Source organism: Poromitra crassiceps, assembly GCF_964638095.1.
Source record: "Poromitra crassiceps genome assembly, chromosome: 19".
NCBI lineage: Eukaryota > Metazoa > Chordata > Actinopteri > Beryciformes > Melamphaidae > Poromitra > Poromitra crassiceps.
In genome coordinates, this window is record NC_139646.1 from 4,107,282 (window position 1) to 4,127,962 (window position 20,681).

At 42.8% G+C, this 20,681-nt stretch overlaps 1 protein-coding gene across 1 annotated transcript; it reads left to right on the top strand.

Moving 5' to 3' along the window:
- Window positions 1-254: 254 nt before the first annotated feature.
- Window positions 255-19,883, top strand: LOC310793486 (adhesion G-protein coupled receptor G7-like). Its single transcript, XM_083655288.1, has 13 exons — window positions 255-347; window positions 555-698; window positions 1,231-1,307; window positions 2,168-2,316; window positions 6,986-7,099; window positions 8,450-8,640; window positions 9,300-9,452; window positions 11,259-11,371; window positions 12,378-12,724; window positions 15,731-15,812; window positions 16,174-16,332; window positions 18,157-18,322; window positions 19,256-19,883. Exons 2-13 carry the CDS (start codon window positions 582-584, stop codon window positions 19,484-19,486), a joined length of 1,899 nt encoding a protein of 632 aa, XP_083511414.1. The 5' UTR covers window positions 255-347; window positions 555-581; the 3' UTR covers window positions 19,487-19,883.
- The last annotated feature ends 798 nt before the right edge of the window (window positions 19,884-20,681 follow it).

A 20,681-nucleotide genomic window follows, 5' to 3' on the forward strand; every position in this document is an offset into this window, starting at 1 on the left:
TCTATCTATCTATCTATCTATCTATCTATCTGTCTGTCTATCTGTCTATCTATTTGTCTATCCACTTATCCATTCATTCACCTGTTAATCTACCTATAATCTATCTATCCATAAATAGTTTTACTTTTCAGATCTTCTCTGCTGAAATGATGATTTGTTTAGAATATCAGGTTCTTTTACCCATATTGATGATTCATTGGCATGTCTTTGTGTCCAACACGTCACCTTCCTGTCTAGCTGGCACACCGAAGGCCTCAGCAAGATGTTCAAACCAGAGAGGATTACAGAGTTTCGATGAGCTACAAGTTCTCCAGTGTGACCTGACGCTCAGGAACATACAACAAGCTGTGAGAACACAGGCTCTCCTCCCTTAAAACCTCAAATACCATCTTGCTTAACCTGTACTGTTAATGGCCATCTACTGGCAAAAGCAAATATCTTTTTTAGGTTTTAAGGAAAATGTGATTTTAAGATTCAATATGAGAATACATCACTTGTTAAGAAGGGTAATTTTTGCACATCTCTAAATAAAACAAATATCGTTCATCTCTCAGCTTACCAGCCCAGCTGCTGATTTAGAGATGTTAGCGGCCAGCACTCAAATCCTGACCTCCAGACCTGATAAACTGATGGCAGAAGACGTCATCGCTGCAGTCGAGATCGCCAACACACTCCTCCTGTCTCCTAACGCCACACAGGTATGAAACACCTCTTCCACCACTGCATCAAACAAGGGGCAGACACCTGCACATTATTAGGGGTTCAAGAGCGGCTAACTCCTAGCCTGAAAACTCCTACTGCTAGCCTGACATCGCCAGACCAATTCGCAAATGCAAATCCATCTGCCAGAGCAAATAAAGATTGAGCTTGCAGATTCGTCAGGTTCCCAGGCTACCATGGTGATGGAACCCTATTGTATTTGTTAGGATTATTTTTCTCCACTAAAAGTATGTGCACCTCAGAAACCATGAGCCCCAGAGGAACCACATTCGGCAGGTGGGTTCCTATGGCCCCCCACTACTAAGGTAAGGCCAGACCCCCATGCAATGTCGACCCGATGGTGGCGCTATTGCAACATATCATGTAACACCATCAGAGATGCCGACTTGATCAAGTAATAGTTTTTTAAGCTGATATTGGTTTGGAAATGAACTCTTCAACTGTATTTTTATGAGACAGTTCTTTCTATCTGTTCTGATCTATCCTCCTATGCTAATGGTTGTGTTACAGAGAGTTAGGGTGGCAGCAATAGCTACAGTCAGCCAGTTGCTGGATTCCAGTGTACCGCCTGTGCTTGAAAATCACAGGTACGAGTTGAGCTAGGCTAGGGTTTAAAATGATGTTGAACTTTGGTAGTATCTTGGTTTGCAAATCTTTATCCGTGATAAAACCATAGAGATAAATAATATGGATGCAGTTATCCCATAAAATTTCTTCTCCCTGGCGGAGTTCAAACGTTGGCCGTCACCATCTTGATTTTTCATCAGCAGAGTGGGAGGGAATGTGTTGAGTCCTTCCGCACCTCATGTGAGATGAGAGTTTCCCCAGAGCCGCAGCTCCGCCTGCTGTCACTGGACAGGCGATCTGTCAATCACCCCCTTTTCTATCATCTATTTGACTCCAAACGGGCGAGTTATATAAAGAATGACCCCCCTAAAGATGTTAAGAAAAGGTGAAATTAGCTATATAGACCAAAACCATGTTTTGCCCCTCACTGGAAAGATGTTTAATCCTTTTACAAAGTCAGGCATTTAACATGGGGGAATGCCTACTGCCCCCGATTCCTAGTGGCCATTCGAGGAACTACAGCTTTTCAATTCACTTCTGCGTCATCAGAGGAAAGGGGGTGGGCTTGCCCACTAGATAAAACGTTAGGGTTGTGCAACAACCCAGGTTTTACGAGTGATAACGAGGGTTCTCACCTTATGCTAAAAGCTGCTCAGAGCAGCGTCAATCTGAATGGCAGGTGATTGGCGCTCCACCCATGACTTGTCACTATATAAGATAGGCCAAAGTTCAACACCACTTTAAATTTCAGGCCTGTGCAGACATTTAGTAGGCAATAATTCAAACATTACATGTTGTAATTTTGTGATAAAGACCACGCCATGTCTGTGTGCGCCTGTATTATGTGTCTTATGCATGTGTCCACTATTCCCGCGCCCAGCCTCACAGTGACGCTGGAGCAGCTCTCTGTGAAGCAAAGTGTGGATCTGAACACATCTCAGTCTCAGGTGGTCCAGCCCAACCTGGTCATCCAGTCGGCCCAAATCCCTGCTGAAAACACACAGGGAGTCCAGTTCACTTCGTTCAAAGGTGAGCTAACTGTCCTATAGCAGCCAATCACATCACACTTAAGTCTCTCAAAATGGAAAAGAATGTGCATGCTCCATCAATTTCCCTGTTTATAAATATGTGGGGTTAGGTGTTACACCCAGGGGAGTAGTGGTAAATACAGGAGGGGAAACTATCCAAGGTGAGTAGTTTACCCACCTTGTTTCCCCTCATTGATTGATACAGTTGATCTCAAAATGCTGTAGGTGAGTAAAGTCTTTGCCTCATTTCAAAGAGGTGGGTAAACCGTGTTTTCTTGCATTGACCCTCCACTACGCCCCTTACACCTGGACCCTTCTTGAAGTAACGCTTCCCGAACTAACCTTCTTACACTTCAAAATCAACAAATGCTACTTATTCCTTGTGAAAGTCTTAGGTGAAGAAGCCTGTGATGCAGTTAGTTTAACTACTGTACTGTTGACAAAATGTACTATTGTAAGTGCTTTGGACAAAAGCGTCAGCTAAATGATGTAATGCAGTAATAATCAACTTGCAGCCCGGGGGCCAGATGCGGCCCGCGATAGGGTGCAGAGTGGCCCCCCGGCCATTTTCTAATTCACAATGAAAACTGTGATGATTCGCGAGCGACCTCTGACCTATGACCCCTCCCCTGAGAGTTAGAATAGCGTCATCGGAGCACTCATAAATCACGGAGGTGAGAAATCGTGATAACCAGCGGATCTCTACCTAATAGAGGCTATCCCATATGACTAGAAATACCCAGAGCAAAGGCATGCATGTAAGTTCCCCGATGAGTAACAACATGTTAATCCTTTGTATACCTCCAAGTCTTAATCTAGGACCTCTATCCCCTCCTCCCCGAGCATCGGGTGGGCAGTCTACCGATACAGGTGGCCTGACGGCACTTTTTCCCTCCAGGGTGAAAGAATTGACTAACCTATATAGTAGAATCACCCAGTAGGCTACATATTTTGCGAATGAGCTGAAGCCCGAGATCATTCTGTCCTTTCTACATGCATGGAGGAGGCTAGCTGAACCCAAAATCATGCCTCTTAACCCTACCTTATAGGATTTGTGGACCCTTCTCAAAAATGTTTTGAAGAAGAAAAATAAATAAATAAAAATCCTGGGGTTTTATAGGTTTTATATAAGTTTACACTTTTCCTCATTAAGCATACAAATCATTGTCCAGTACATTTTGTCCAACACACATGACATCATTGTCCAATATACATTACCTTATTTTTCAACATGGTGTTCATTATACATTCCCTATTTAAGCATCACTCTTGGCTTAAATGACATTTCATTGTTTTCCTATCTATTTGCTATTTCCCTGTGATTGCTGACTAATAAGAACCTGTCTGTCTATTTTGTAATTCACCCTACCATTCAGTTTCACCTCGTTTGATAACGAGTCTTTTCAGAATCAGAATCAGAATCAGAAAGACTTTAATGATCCCCGGGGGGAAATTGGGACAAGTTACAGTAGCTCGCTCACAGAACACACATAGCATAAAATAAAATAAAATAAAAATAAACCGTAGTCAATGCAATATTAAGCAAATAAGCAGAAAAACACAACATAGCATAAATAACTAGTAAATGCGATAGAAGCAAAAAGCAAAAAATAAGTAGAATGTCTAAGTTGCAAAATACAAATACGTAGAGTAAGTATAGTATACATTGCGTGTCAATTAATTCAATTCAATTCAAAAAACTTTATTAGTCCCGCAAGGGGCAATTTAAGGCATGAATACTGCAAACAAGCTGTACTTTGTACACATCCAAAAACAATACAAAAAACAAGACAATAAATACAATAAATGGCACTGATAAAGCAAGATCCCTGATTACAATGTATCCAACACCACAAAGGAATATAGGTGTCAGATCAATACAAATTAAATTCAGTCAATACAATCCAAGTGCATATTAGACTTGTTCAAGGGTTCAAATCAAAAGGTCAAGGTACAGACTTAGTCTAGATAAACTGACCATTTCTTGTACTGTGGCTGTTCACCAGTCGAATGGCCTCTGGAACAAAACCAAACTTCCTTCTGTTTGTTTTGCAGGCAGGCTGTCTAAAGCGCTTTCCTGATGGCATTAAGTCAAAACAGACATGAAGGACATGAAGGACATTATCATTATTGCACCTGACATATTGCACATGACATATTGCACCTATTGCACGTGATTTATATTGTCGGCTTGCCCTATACGTTACATGTGGCTCAGCCAGGCACAGTTAACCTATCGGCTGGCTCAGTCTCAGGGAGACTGAGCGTCTCCGAGGTGCTCTTTTAAGAGAGGCATTAAATAGACCAATGGCCACAGACAGGAATGATTTCCTGTGCCTCTCCGTATTGCATCTAGGTGGAAACAGTCTCTCACTGAACGTACTCCTGTGTTTGACTAGCACGTCGTGGAGTGGGTGCGAGTCATTGTTCATGATGGAGCGTAGCCTGGACAACGTTCTCTTCTCTGACACCGCAGTCAGAGAGCCCAGGTCCAGCCCCACAATGTCCCTGGCCTTACGGATCAGTTTGTTGAGTCTGTTGGCATCCGCTGCCTTCAGCCTGCTGCCCCAGCACACAATAGCATGGCACTAGCCACTACCGACTCGTAGAACATCCTCAGCATGGTTCGGCAGACGTTGAAGGACCTCAGCCGTCTCAGAAAGTAGAGACGGCTTTGCCCCTTCTTGTAGAGTGCATCAGAGTTCTTAGCCCAGTCTAGTTTATTGTCAATGTACACTCCAAGGTACTTGTAATCCTCCACTATGTCAACACTGACCCCGTGGATTGAGACAGGGGTCACCGGAGCCTTGACCCTCCTCAGGTCCACCACCAGCTCCTTTGTCTTTGACACGTTGAGCTGCAGGTGGTTCAGCTCACACCATGTGACAAAGTTGGCCACCACATCCCGATACTCGTCATCGTCACCATCTTTGATACATCCCACTATCGCAGAGTCATCAGAGAACTTCTGAAGGTGGCAAGACTCTGTCTGGTAGGTGAAGTCCATAGTGTAGATGGTGAAGAAGAAGGGAGAGAAGACCGTCCCCTGTGGTGCTCCCGTATTGCTGACCACTCTGTCTGACACACAGTTCTTCAGGCGCACATACTGTGGTCTGCCAGACAGGTAGTCCACAATCCAGGCCACCAGGGGGGCATCCACTCGCATCGCTGTCAGCTTCTCACCCAGTAGAGCCGGCCTGATGGTGTTGAAAGCACTGGAGAAGTCAAAGAACATGACTCTCACAGTGCTGGCCGGGTTGTCAAGGTGGGCGTAGGCGCGGTTGGTAAGGTAGATGACCGCATCCTCCACTCCCAGTCGGGGCTGGTAGGCGAACTGGAGGGGGTCAAGGGATGGTTTGACCATAGGCCTGAGCTGCTCCAGGACGAGTTTCTCCAGGGTCTTCATGATGTGGGACGTCAAAGCTACCGGCCTGTAGTCATTGGAGCCACTGGGTCTTGGCTTTTTCGTTTTCGTTTTCTCCCTAACTTAGGCTATTATCCCTGCGATAGATAAATGAGAGCCTGTCTGCGTCTTCACATTCCCTGGTGGAGCCGAGACAATTCCATCTAAGTGACGGTTCTCCCGTCTGGCTCCCTGCCTGGGCAGGAGAGCAAAGAGCTGTGAGGTCCGCTCCTTTGGTCTTATCGAGAGCGTGACTATGTTTTGCTGGGTCACGGAGACCTAACCTCTAATTGGAGGCAACACTGTCTATCTGCATGATATCATCCCTGCCCATCTATGATGATTCAGCCATCATGTTTGTGTGTGCGCTGATGTACGCAGTTAAATTCTAATCAGCCCATGATATCACACTACTCCTCACCCTAGCCCATCTTTAAACATTTCACATGTAATATACAGCCAAGATTACATTTACCACACTTTAAAAGCAGCATTAAACTCAGTTAGTCATCGATTGTCACATCTTCACAATCCTCAGTCAGTACATTATGCTTTTTCAACTTTCCATGTTTCATCATGCTACTGAAAAATCCTTCATTTGTCAACATACTGCATTTCAATTATATAATTCAATCCATGCTCCTAATATAACATTGTGACTTCAGTGCACACAGAATATATATAGAAAAACTTAGGTGAATAGCATTTTAATTTACTAGGAGTCTCCTCTCCTCCAGTCAGCCTTTCCCCCCTGCTGCAGGTGGAGCAAAAGTTCATCCAAAGCTCAGCTTTCCCAACAAAACTAACGTTAAATAAAGTTTGACTGGGGTCCTGCTAAATTGTCAAATATCGCCACCTACTCGCCGCCCAGGCACTTGTATGTACTTAACTAACTTACCCTAACAAACTATCCTTAAAAGCCATTTAACTATCCTGTGTGCTTGAAATTGTCAGACTACCCGGCTGATTTATGTTTTACGGTATTAATAGACAGATATTTATAAATACCTTCCAAAATAGGCTATATATCATGATTTATTTGGAGAAACCAAGGACTTCTATGGAAAATCTAACATCCAGCCCCCATATAGCCAGAATGGAATAATCCTGGTTTCATAACCACACGATTCGACTGTGAGATTGGCCGTCGAATCAGGCTCCTTAGAATAAAGTGTTGAATCATCGACTATTCGGGGTCACCCCTAGTAATGTAATATAAATAAAGGTTATGGTAATAATAATACTAATTCTGATTCCCAATGTTTAGGATCTACTTGCAGTTTCGTGGCAGACCGAATTCAGCTCAACACCAATACTTCAGAAATTGTGGTGGAAACTGGGTCCGTAGCCGACGTCCTGGTATACATACGATTCCCCCCCGGTGAGTTTTCCCTCTATTTTCAAGTCGAAAAAGTCACAACTTTCTCATCCACATTGCACAAACCATCCTCACACTGCAAAAAATACATTTCAGACTTTAACAAGGGTAAATTCAGTTCAGGACCACGTGCATCATGTAGCAATGAGGCGACCTCATGCAACTCAAGCCCATTCGAGGAAACTACATCTTTCAACAGCCCAAGTTTGGCAGGTTTAAAGATGTTTTTGATATCTTCAAAGCTTGAGAAACGAGAGAGATCTTCACTGTCAAGAAACAAGCAGCACAGCTCTAACGTTAGACAGAAACAAGCAGCACACATCTCTAATGTTAGACAGAAACAAGCATCACAGCTCTAATGTTAGACAGAAACAAGCAGCACACAGCTCTAATGTTAGACAGAAACAAGCAGCACAGCTCTAATGTTAGACAGAAACCAGCAGCACACAGCTCTAACATTAGACAGAAACAAGCAGCACACAGCTCTAACATTAGACAGAAACAAGCAGCACACAGCTCTAACATTAGACAGAAACCAGCAGCACACAGCTCTAACGTTAGACAGAAACCAGCAGCACACAGCTCTAACGTTAGACAGAAACCAGCAGCACACAGCTCTAACGTTAGACAGAAACCAGCAGCACAGAGCTCTAACGTTAGACAGAAACAAGCAGCACACAGCTCTAACGTTAGACAGAAACCAGCAGCACACAGCTCTAACGTTAGACAGGATGAAAACGCAAACAACACCCACAGTGGTGTTGTTTGCGTTTAATCCCCCGATGCAAGAATTAATAAATACTCCGGGGTTACGGCAGCCAATCAGCGTTAAGCAGCAAGCGACTGTTGGCAGTGAAATTTCGCTCGAGTTGGGATATTTCATCTCGGGCGACGAGCAAATTTTCGCTCTGTCTCTGTCGCTCAGACGCCCATCGATTTTTCTCCCGGGCGAATATACGCTCAATCGCTCCTTTGCATTGACTTTGTATGTAAACTCGATGCCAGCGAAAAACTTTAATAGGTCGGTGTGAATGAACCTTCAGTCAAAGTGTTGTGAAACTTTGTACACATGTGTACTGTATCTGATCATGAACAATTTGGGCTCTAGCATAACTTCCACATTAAAAAAAATAATGGTGTCCACCATTTGGTAATTGTTTTGTTTTGAAAACCTTCAAACATCATTCAGAATGACACCAAATGCAGCTCAGGAATCTGCTTGCAATATTATGACAACCACCACCACTACAGCTACAACATCAACTATCACTACTATTACTTACTACTACAAATACTACTGTACTAATAATCATTTACCTTTCTTTCTCTCTGTCTGATTTCTTGCATCTGAAGATGCTGTGGCTGGACAGCGAAAGCCATCAAACATCTCCGTGGGTTTTGTTCTCTACCAGAACGATGGTTTCTTCAGGTCCCGGCTCTACAGGAGACAGAAGTCCACCTCCATCAGGGTCCTGTCGGCCAGTGTCAAAGGTCACGACCGTGCTGTGGTGCCACAACATGTGGAAATGCTGTTCACACCCACAGTAAGATAACTAAGCTGTCAGCACATTTACATCATGACAATTTGTATATTTTACATCATTTTACATTTGTACATCATCTGAGCCTTACCAACGTTTACGGCCTTGACCTGGTCTGTACACTGCTCGTTCATATAACTTGCCGTCAGGTTTAGCGTGATGTATGGGCAGATACCATCACAGTAGTGTTTTCAAATTCATAAATGTGAAATACCTGTACTGTACGTTATTAGCATTACACAAATTTGAAGAGGGATGGTGGGATCTTATGGAGGCAAACAATTTGATAGTGGCAAAGACAGCGTGGAGTTTACTAGTACCATGAAGTTTTCATTGAAAGTTGTATCAGTGAGTTTCATCTCAAATGTCTGAGCCATGGTATCCTTGACTTGATCTTGGGGCGGCTTTAGCTCAGGAGGTAGAGCGGGTCGGCCAATGATGCAAGGGTTGGCGGTTCGATCCCCGCTCCCTCCCAGCTGCTGTCGCTGTGTCCTTGGGCAAGACACTTAACCCTCCTTGCTCCCGATGGTGTGTAGGCACCCTGCGTGGCAGCCTGCCGCCATCGGTGTATGAATGGGTGAATGTAGACTATCTACTGATTGTAAAGCGCTTATGTTGCAGAACTCGACAACATTTATTTATTGTTGTTGTTGATGTTTTAGATCAACACCAATGCAAAGCTGTATGACTACGCCTGTGTGTTCTGGGACTACAGCCTGGGTGACTGGAGCACTCATGGCTGCACCAAGGGCAACGCAGTGGGTGGAGTTCCACGATGTTTCTGTAACCACACCACTAACTTCGCTGCACTCATGGTAAAGTGCTGTGGCTCTATTGTGGCAATGTCTTTCAAAATGAGGTTAAAATGTTTTTGTTTTTGTTTTCTTTTTTCTTTAAAAAAAACCCTGTTACAGATAGGACAACCATAAACTGAGAAATATGATTTTGTTTTAATATTGGAATGCTGGTAACGGGGAAAAAAGTGAAGTCCGTCTGAAACAAAAATAAATGTGTTCTGAGTTTGTCACTCCACAGAAACGTGTTATTAACACATTCACTGCCAACAGTTTTTTTTTACTGTAGGTAGCTTCTGCCAAGGGTTTTTTTGAGGATTCTGGCTCATCTTTCAAGAGCCGAGGATTATTTTCTGCTAGGAATTTGTGAACACAAAATATCTCAAAAGAACTAATAGAATGTGTGCTTTCTCTGTCTAAAAGAGTTAGTTTGTAGAGTTAGTAGTTATGTAGGCATTAGCAGTTGAATACAGCATGGTTTCAGCATCTGAAAAGGAAAGTTGAGATAAATGCCTTTTTGTGAAATTCGATAGAACAGTCACTTTAACCATTTATTTTTGGCATCAGTAACACATCAGACATCTAAACGTTCTGAACAGTAATTTCCTCCATAACACCACCCCCACCCCCCTCTCCTTCAAACTCCTCCCTCCATGTGTGTTCTCCTCCTCCCTCCGTGGCTCTGCAGCGGGCGTGTCACAAGTGAGTTTCTGCTGTCTGTGCTGCCTGGCTGCTGGCGGCCGCTCTTTGGGCGAGTCTGGATGGGGCTCGTTCGTTTTCGGTTGTGAGCTCAGCTGGAATGAAGCTGCGTGCGATTCTGGGCTTTCTGCCGGTGTTTCAAAGTGTGTTCCACCCGTAATCTATTATGCAAATTTGCAATCCCCCACCGCCAGCTCCCAGCGCGAAAGCGAAAGCGTTTTCGCCAATCCATTTTCATGAGAATGGCTTCCTCACGCTGCTGTCTTTGCTTGGCTTTCTCTCGTCTGGAGAGCACTGTCGCCACTTAGTGGGTCGGTAAAATAGGTTAAACACATTCAATAGCTCCCATATTTTTCTAGGAGATGTAAAAGGGTTTGATCCATGTCCCACCGTCAATTTTTTTTTTTTTTTTTTTGACGAGATATCTCGTCCACGGCAGTCAAGCGTTGGTTTCTGCTTGACGAGATATCTCGTCCACGGCAGTGAACGTGTTAACCACCCAGCCAAATTTGAACTATTAAAAATGTCGGCAAGTTGTCGAAGGTGCAGTGTCGAGGTGCGGACATGTCTGCCCTGCACATCTTACAAGCACCGCTCCCAATAAGGAAGCGGTCAGGGAAATGGAGGTTCACTGCACCCCCCAAAGTAAAGTCCCACCTCAACGAGATTCCAGTCTTCATCCCTTCCTCAAACATTTCGCCTCTCGGCCTCTCTTCTCAAACACCTTTCAAATGGTGACTCTTTGGAATCTGGAACCTGGGACTTTTTCTCCTTCTTCCTCCACTCATCCATGACCACAATCATTCTTCTCTCCTCTCCTCCTCCATTCTTCTGGTGGAGGAGATCGTCTCCGTCCTGCCGTATTAGTGACCCTCTCATCTCCAGCCCTCCATCTCCCCGATCGCTTCCTTATCGGAAGCCGTTACCATTAAGGTTTGCAGGACAGCAGAAGATGTGGACTAAGCATTACCTGACTGACTGACTGACTGACTGACTGTCTGCCTGCCTGCCTGCCTGACCTGAATTTAGCTTGTGATGAAAAATAGGATTTTGACAAATACAAAAGAAACATTAATGTGTAGAGAAATCACTGTTTGATTCTGTCCTCTGGGTTTGTTTCTCCAACAGATATTCAGGGAGAATTACAAATATGCAGAAGCCCTGAGCTATATCTCCATCATTGGACTATCTTTCTCTATCATTGGCTTGACAATAACAATCATTCACCGCATTACGGAAAGGTAAGACAGGACACACCTTCTTTTCCTCCACATGCACAAATGTGATTAGATTGTGTCACTGCCTGCCTGGTGTTGCACAACGCTGGATCTGCACAAAATGGCCCTCATTTCTCAAACAAGTGTAGAAACCAGAGCAGATCTGAAGGCAGAAATCATCTTACGACATGGTTCCCGTGTGATTGTATGAACCAACCAGTGTTATGCCAAACTCTGCATGTTTTTAGTGGGAAGGTTCATGTTGAGGCGAGCATGGGGAGAGCATGCAAACTCCACACACAAAGGCCCTTTTCAAGCGATAGCCCACCTGGGCACTATAGACACTGACAGCATGGCGAGACATACCCCCATGGGTGAAGTTTGCGTTGGTTCCTATGGTTGGTTCAGGGGGTGCACAGAACCCCCTAGTGGCCATAGCCAAAAATGAATGTTTTAAATATCCAATTTATAACACAAAAGTTATATTTTATTGTAATGCCTTGCTCTAGATAAAGGGTAGAATAACTGTGTGACTGTGATTATTTTCAATGTTTATTATAAAACATAATATTATGCTGGTCTATCTATGAGCCATATCTGAGCGGCATAATCTTGATGTAAACAACAGATAAAACGTGTGCGTAATGACGTCTCTATGCCGTGGAGAGTGTGTGTGTTCGCACTTCATACCTTCACCAGTCTCCTTCCCTCCCTCTGACGTGTCATTCTGTGTGTTTAAATTGTGTTTTCTGAATTCCTATGGAATGATGGTATTTATTGAAGTTATAGGCTATCTGTCGTGAGAATGAGCCACCGTGACACCTTTTTTGCCATTTTGGACATTTTGGGTGTGTAGTAGACAGCAGCGTTCCTGACAAAATGGAGCTACGTAAAGCTCACTACAGTAAAGCAAGTTACAAAATGTTCAAGACATAAAGACAATCTTTATGATGCTAAATGATAGCTAAATAAGAGCCAGGTTCAAAGTAAACAGAAATAGCCTTTAAGGATTGCTTTTCATCTTCTTTAGTTTTCAAGGAAAAGCTCGAAACCAGAACTCCACTATTGTGCTGGTGAGTATCTGCATCAGTCTGCTGGCCTTCAGCATCATCTTCCTCTCTGGAGTCAACAACCCAAATGAAGCCAGCAGCACCCAGGTGGAAGCCACCAACACCCAGACCACCATCCCTGATTCAGACGTCCATGTTGAGCCAGATGAGGGACCCTGCACGGCAGTGACGGCTCTTCTCCACTTCTTCCTGCTGGCGACCTTTGTGTGGAACGCTGTGTTCGGCACGCAGTTGATGCTTCTCATCCACAAAATACGCCGGAGTCTTCCACCTGCCTTCACCCCCCTCAGCATTACGATTGGATGGGGTAAGAGATTCAACATTCAAATATTTGAAAGGATTGAAGTTTAAGCGCACAGTGGTACCGCAGAAAACAATCAATTTGTGTGTTTTTCTTTTGATAATAATGTGTTTCTGTGTGAAATGAATGCTTTTAATTTTTGCATTCTCAACAGAGATGCATTAATGCATAAAAAACTGATTGTTGTAGAGATACAATCAAGTACTGGTAGTTTATTCCTCAACCTCAGGAGCCACAATGGCAGATCATTATTCCGTTTTCAAACTAGAACGACATCCGTCTGTCCAGACTTGTGCAGAAATTCCGTCAAGGCGTTACTGAGATATGGCATTACCGAGCTTGAAAATGGCGTTTGTGAGGTCACAGTGACCTTGACCTTTGACCACCAAAATGTAATCAGTTCATCCTCGAGTCCAAGTGGACTTTTGAGCCAAATGAACCAAAATTCCATCAAGGCATTCCTGAGATATCGCGTTAACGAGCAAGAAAATGCATATTTGTGAGGTCACAGTGACCTTGAAGTGACCTTGAGATATATCGCATTAATGAGCATAAAATTAGAGGTCGTGAGGTCACAGTGACCTTGAACTTTGACCTTTGACCACCAAAATCTAATCAGTTCCTCCTTGAGTAGAAGTGGAAGTTTGAGGCAAATTTGAAGAAATTCCATCAAGGTGTTCCTGAGATATCGCGATAACGAACATCAGACTTTTATGGTTTCGGACAACTTTTATGGTTTCGACATCCCAAAACCATAATGCCTCCGGCCTGGCTATCGCCGGCGGAGGCATAAAAACTATAACTATAAACTATAACTCTTTCTTCTTCAGCACAATTAATTACATTTTATTGTTTTGTCATATCAACTAGTGTACAAATAAACTGAAACTGAAACAAGAATGTTGGCAATTCCCCTTGTTTCAAGTAACTGTTATACTGTATATAAAAGCTGCATTGAAAAGTGAATACTGTGAAGGTAAGTAAGTAAATAATTTAGTAAGTAAGTAAGTAAATAATTTATTTCAGTCAGTTTGTCAATTTCACATAAATGCATTACAGTAATAATGTGCGTTTACATATAGGAGACCGAAAAGGTGTAGGCTGAAGCCGCAGCTTATGAATGCCTACCCTTTTTTACATTTCATTACATCAAAAATCAAAAACAAAAAATAAGATAGTTGCAAGAATCAGTTGACAGCGAGAAGGAAAGTTTTCAATAGAGCTTAGAAGCCCTAATGATAGCTTTTAAGTACTTGATTGTACTAGGGTTTTGTATTTGTTAAAGGGATAGTTTGGTTTGTTTGAAGTGGGGTCCTATCAGCTAGTGAGATACACTAACTTAATTAGGTACAGTGTTCAGGAGTGAGTGCGCATTGTGGAACGAGACCGCGCACTCAGCGCAGCAGCCAAACCAGCCTTTTCTCTGTAAGTACGGGGGGTCAACAACTAAAATGTAATTTAGCCACCTAAAACACCTAAAATAACGCCCACCTAAACAAATCGACATCCGTGTACATGCACGCTCTATTTTGACCATTTTCAGCGCTTTACTTTTCCGCAAAACAGCAGTTTCATTCGGCACTGCTTTTTCTCCCAACCGTACAACTACTGTATTCCTCCGCTAAAAGCCAGCACAGAGCACAGAGCCGCGGTTTACAAAACAGGAAGGCTTAGAAGAGAGATAAAACACTGACTTACTTTAGAGACAACAAGTCACCTGGCCTCTCTGGTCTGGGATGTTTTCCACAATTTATCCTGGGAATGGTGAAAAAGGTCTGCAGCCAGGGCACCCAGGCATTTAAACAGGAGGCGCATCTCTCTGCCTGTTCACTTCACTCTCTGCAAAAGTTCCTCTTCTGTATTCTCTCTGGTTCATAATTATATCCTCTTGTCACCAAGGTGAATGGCATATCATCCTCGCTATCAAAATCACTCATATTTTCGTCCGTGTATTCTATTTGTTGTGTCTTCAAACCGGGAGAAATAAAATAGCCTACCCCCAAATAACTGCGGAGTAATCCAGTGCTGCGGCTGTGTGCTGGCTTTTAGCGGAGGAATACGGTAGTTGTACGGTTGGGAGAAAAAGCAGTGCCGAATGAAACTGCTGTTTTGCGGAAAAGTAAAGCGCTGAAAATTGTCAAAATAGAGCGTGCATGTACACGGATATCGATTTGTTTAGGTGGGCGTTGTTTTAGGTGGGTAAATTACGTTTTTTTGTTTAGTTGTTGACCCCCAGGACTTAGAGAGAAAAAGCTGGTGATGCTGCTGCTCTGGGTGCCGGATCTCGTTCGACGCTGCGCTCCGCTTCAAGAACACTGTACCTAATTAAGTTAGTGTATCTGACTAGCTGATAGGACCCCACTTCAAACAAACCGAACTATCCCTTTAAGTACTCTTAGTTTAAACATTTTTTTGAATTTACATATAGAATTGCACAATTTTAACTCATCGCAGAGACTATTCCATAGTTGTACACCTTTGACAGAGATGCATCTACTTTTAAAGTTTGTTCTTACTCTCATTTGTTTGAACATGCAGGTTCCCCTTAGTTCGTACCGGCTGACTCGGGGTGAAAACAATTTCTGAATGCAGTTGGGAAGACGGTTATTATGTGCCTTGTAAAGTATAATGGAGGTTCTGAGCTCAACTAAATCTTCAAATTTAAGGGTATTTCATTTAATAAAGAGTGGGTTTGTTGGGTCGCAGTATTTGGAATGGTTGACAAGGTGAGCAAGACTCATGGGGTTGTTTCTTGGTTTATTGCTTCCCTTGACAGAATACAGAGCATACAGTAGTACAATGTAACACGCATGAAAACAAACTGATACTTTATAGCTTGTTTATTTAAAAAGTAGCTTGTTGAAGCTTCACACACTTTGGTGTTCATGTGTGTGAAACATGCTCCAACTTCAAGTTGCTTATTTTATTTAGAGAATATAAGAATTGTTTTTTTTATATATTTAATTCAAGCCACATGTAACTTTGTTTGATTTCCTTGCTGTGTTATTTTAGGAGTACCAGCCCTTATCGTGGCGATCACACTAGGAGCTACCTACAGGGTCGACGCGCCTTTGGGATACAGACAAGAGGAATTGTGGGTCAATGACAGTATTTTCTTGCCTCTCTGCACTCGTCTCTTCTGTTCTAACAAATAGCTTCTTACCTTTGGACACATCAAGCATTGCCAAAAAGGGCCTTAAAAGTGCTAAAAGTGCAAATATTATGCACTTTATTGTGCCTTTATTATAGATGTTGGTATGTTTTTCCTTTTCACTTTGTGATTTTAAAGATCACGTGATGTCCAGATATTTCCAGCAGCTACAGTGGAGTTTGATATGAGAAAAATGTTTCAGGATTTAAAACATCAGCTGTAAATGTTGGTGTCGCTCACTCAGAATCATAGAACTCTTACTAATTGTACAGTATTATCACTATTTTATTTCTGTACCCTCAAGTTGCTGGCTTGCAGCTCTGGACAGCGACGGGCGGTTTGACTTTAGGAAACCAATGTTTTGGGGGTTCGTTCTTCCAGTTGGCCTGGTCCTCATCTACAATGCTGTACTCTTGTGTTTCTTTGCAATAAAGACATGCAGAACAAATCCCAACCTAAACAGGTAATGTTGGAGCTTAAAGTTTAACTGCAACTTTTGTACTCCTGCAACCATTTTTAATTTTTTAAAAATGGTTGGATTTTATTTTGATCTTACACACTCTTGCGCACTTATTGCTACTCTGCACTAGTGTGCCATTGGTGAAGCCTTTGCGTGCCAAAGGTGTGTGCCGTAGTTTGCAGAGATACTGCTATACTGCTACACAAGGAGGGCCACTGTTTTTCCCTTGGCCAACCCAACATTATGCATGCGTGTGTTCCAATGAGCTGAAGACTGACTGTATTTAGACCTAAGCCTATTAAACTGGAAAAGATCATACAGTCCAGTTAGACACAAGGTTATGCACACAATCTTAGACAGCAAATCAAGTGTTTATAGTCAGAAGTTACACAAAAGATTAAAAAAAATGTGCTGTATCAGACAAATTAATCGCATAGCCTACAGGCACTTACTATATTAATTGCGAAATGTCTGTCTGTCCATCCGTTCGTTTGAGCACATTTATCTTCCTAGCCATGGCTCCAATCGCCTCCAAAATTTGCCAAAACACTTTTCAGGGGTCTGGAATGAATCTGGTGCAAAAGGAGAAGAAAATCTGCTCACAGAGGGTCTTCTTCTTGCTGGTGTTTTATGGCAGCTGGCAACCGCCACATTACCTCACCGCCTCCCTCTGGATTCATCCACCCACTGTCTCCATCCTGCCCTTCTGGTCCTCTTAGGTCTATTCTTCTTCTTCTTCCTCCTCTTCTTCCCATCGTCTTACGGCGAGAGCATCCAGCTTATCGGAGCATTAACGCCACATTCTGCTCCCAGTATGGATCAGACAATCAACTTACAATCTAAACCCCTAACACACACTCGCACAACCACACACACACACACACACACACACACACACACACACACACACACACACACACACACCTAAACTACCTCACGCCCTACTAAACACCCCTGCCTTCACAACTCTCCGCTCACAGAGCGTGTAGCGGTATTTTGTTTTTAGGCCTTCACACTCACAGAGCCATTGTGACTTCATCAGCATCCCTTCTCTGCTTCCCACTGATGATGTCACCGCATCAGTGATGATGTCATCAGTGATGTCACTCAAGCAAGTTCGCTGCTGAGTTTCACCTGTCTGATTATGATGATGATGATGATGATGATGATGATGATTATTATTGACAGCGCTAACAACCAGTTTTGCTCCACAACAGCAATTCGTAAACGTGCTCATATCGCCACCTACTGGCAACACAAACAATGGTTTATTTTGAGTACCGTTCGTCCGATTGACTTCAAACTGCTGGGGTGCTGCTGGGGACCCCAGAATGTGCAGTGACAAATTTTGTGCAATTCGACCAATCAGAACATGGCTTTCATGTGTCTCGAGAAACGTTTGTCTGATCGACTTCAAACATGCTGTGTGCACTGCTGGGGACTGGAGAAAGTGCATTTTCGACTTTCATGCAATTCGTCCAATTGGGGGGAAGCGCTGCAGGGGGAGGATGGGTGATGTGGGAAGGGAAGGGGCACTGCACTAGTTATATTAATGTGTCACAAATTTGGTTACAAGTAAATATACTTGAGTGTCATCAGCATAGATATAATCCATGCTGTCTTCTGATGATATAAGCTAGAGGGAACATAAATATTAAAAAGGAAGGCCACAGTAAGTAACTGTCGCTAGTAGTCATGTAGTCATAGTTTTAGTATTTTTCATTCAGTATTCAGCCATCATACAGTATCAACCTTTACATGTATTTATCTGCAATGTTTGACTCCAGAGAATAACGTCCAATCACCTATACTCTTTCTGTTGTGCAGTACAAAGCAGACGTCTTTGGGGAAGAAGTTCCTCCATAGTTTTTCAGTGGCTGTGTTACTGGGCCTTTCCTGGATACTGGGCTACATGGTGCTCAGTACCAGCCAAGAGCAGGGAGTGGTCCACCTCATCTTAAGCATTGTCTTCTGCCTCTGTACCACCACACAGGTAGGTTACAAGAACACAGCCACTTTGTGGTACAAAGTTACTTACCTCGCATTGGCTTCTGGTTAGTTTTAGAATTGATTTTAAGATTTGATTGATTACTTATAAAACGCTAAATGGCCTTGCGATATTCTGGAAATATCACAATTCTTAAAAGAAAAATCTATGGCTGTAGCGGGCTCAGTTTTAAAGCCAGAGTGAAGTTTCTGGTATGAAGACCTAAGGTATCACTTGGTGCCAACCATGTCATGCTAGGAAGGTGGCAACAAGTTAAGCGAAATTTTGGCGAGGTCAGAAAAACAAACATTTTCAAAGGGGTCCTCTTTTTCACAGAATAGAGAAAAAGCCAGCACTCCAAATGTCCCTTCACAGGTTTTAATAGTTCCTCAAACCGGGCAGCAGCAACGAATGTTTCAGCCAAAGGCCTTCCTCAGGCCTTCCTCAGGCCTTCCTCAGGCCTTCCTCAGGCCTTCCTCAGGCCTTCCTCAGCGTTGTGCTGAGTCAGGCACCTGTGAAAGGACATTTGGAGTGCTGGATTTTTCTCTATTCTGTGAAAAAGAGGACCCCTTTGAAAATGTTTGTTTTTCTGATAGCCTTTTTTTTTTTTTACTTAATTTTTATTTGGTTTACATTAACAACAATACATTGTATTCCTTCGATTACAGTTGTTTGCTTTTTCCCTTTCCTTTTCCAGCAGTGTGCTTATTGTACACATTATCATTGTATGCTATTTCATGGTTAAAATCAGCTAATTTTATTTCATGGTAGAAAAAGGGAAGTGGTCCCTGGGAAATTTGGTTTGGTACATACCGCCCCCTTCTGGCAGCAGTGTCAGGTTAGCATAGTGGTATGGTCTGAAAAGTTTGGGAACCCCTGAACGACAGCAATAATAAAATAAGAGTGGGTCTAACCAATTTCTTCCCGCTCACTCTCCAGGGTTTTCAGATATTCATCTTCTTCACAGCAAGATCACCGACCTTCAGGAAAGCCTTCTGCAAGCTCATCAGGCATAACTCTTCTGCCAGCACCCAGAGCAAAGAAAGCAAAGAACAGGGAACGCAAAGCACTGGCATTAACTTAAGTCAAATCAACTCTCAACTAGAAGTGGACTCAGCGAGACCGCATTTAGCTGTGAGCAGGCCACCCAAATCACCCAATATGACATAGAACACCACCCTATGTGAAACATCTATGTCATATTGGGGCTATATATATCCCTTGTAGATTTAACGTGATTTAGATGAGTGACAGTGTAACGCGGTTCTACTGTCATGTCCTACTGTGATGTCAGCTCCAATAAATTGGCTCTACTTCACATTTTAGTTTTACAATAAAAACACATTTCTGCAATGACTTTACATAATGTAGGCTATATTTATGTGCATCATCCTACCTCTGCAGCAGGGGAGAGAAAACGATATCTTTCTGGACAAACTTTCACCAATCTAATTAATCTCATCATATAGGGATAGGCTATATTTTTCTAGCTGATGCGTTTAGAACATTCTTTTCACTTTGATCTTGCTATAGTGTAGGGTATTTACATGCTTGCAGTATTTAAACTGCAGTTAGATTGGTTTGATAAGCATAATAATATGGAATAATAGCTTATATATGGAGACAGACAGACGGGATGAAGGGAGGGGGGGGGGGGAGCAGAGCGCTTGGCTTGTCTGGTTTTACTGGATTTCTCGTGGAATTGGAGCTGAAAAGTGAAGCATGTGCTTCGTTTACTGCACTTACCCAATGACCAGACAGTGCATAATTTTACGCTTAAAAGGCGTGGTTGTAATGCTTTAGGCTGCATGTAGCACCAACACCAAGATATCGAGTGGGCTGGTCCACGCCCACTGATCAGCGCTGCCGGGCGCTCAGCGCAGTTTAAAGGCTGATGCAACGATAGGGGCCATAATGTTTAAACTCAAACATATGAATCGATGGAAAACCAATATTTTGGAAGCATTTATATGATCATGGCGTTTGTTTCATGTGTCTAGCAAATGAAGATGATGAGAAATTGAGAAATTTAAGTTTAAGCTTCCTATGAGGAATCATAAACATCACATTGAAGCAGATAATCTGATAATCTGATATTTTAGTCTCAAAATGTACACTGTCCCTGTTCAAAAATAAATAAAAGAAATGCATTCATTCAATTATTCGTTCAATTTCATTCATAATGAAAGTTAATTATGTTCATTATAGACCTGTGTAGTCTTTATGGACATGACTTTAGGCATCCGTTTTGTTAGATTCTCATAAATCATGAATGTTGTCAGCTTTGAATTAGAAAATTAAAGCCACCATGGGACCCACAGTTTTGTATTTTTCCCCGTACTCCTCATAAATTCAGAGGCCTGCA

Coding starts and splice junctions, on each gene's coding strand:
- LOC310793486 (XM_083655288.1), top strand. CDS start 582: ATGTTAGCGGCCAGCACTCAAATCCTGACCTCCAGACCTGATAAACTG. Junction 699..1,230: donor TGTCTCCTAACGCCACACAG/GTATGAAACACC, acceptor GTTGTGTTACAG/AGAGTTAGGGTGGCAGCAAT. Junction 7,100..8,449: donor ATACATACGATTCCCCCCCG/GTGAGTTTTCCC, acceptor TTGCATCTGAAG/ATGCTGTGGCTGGACAGCGA.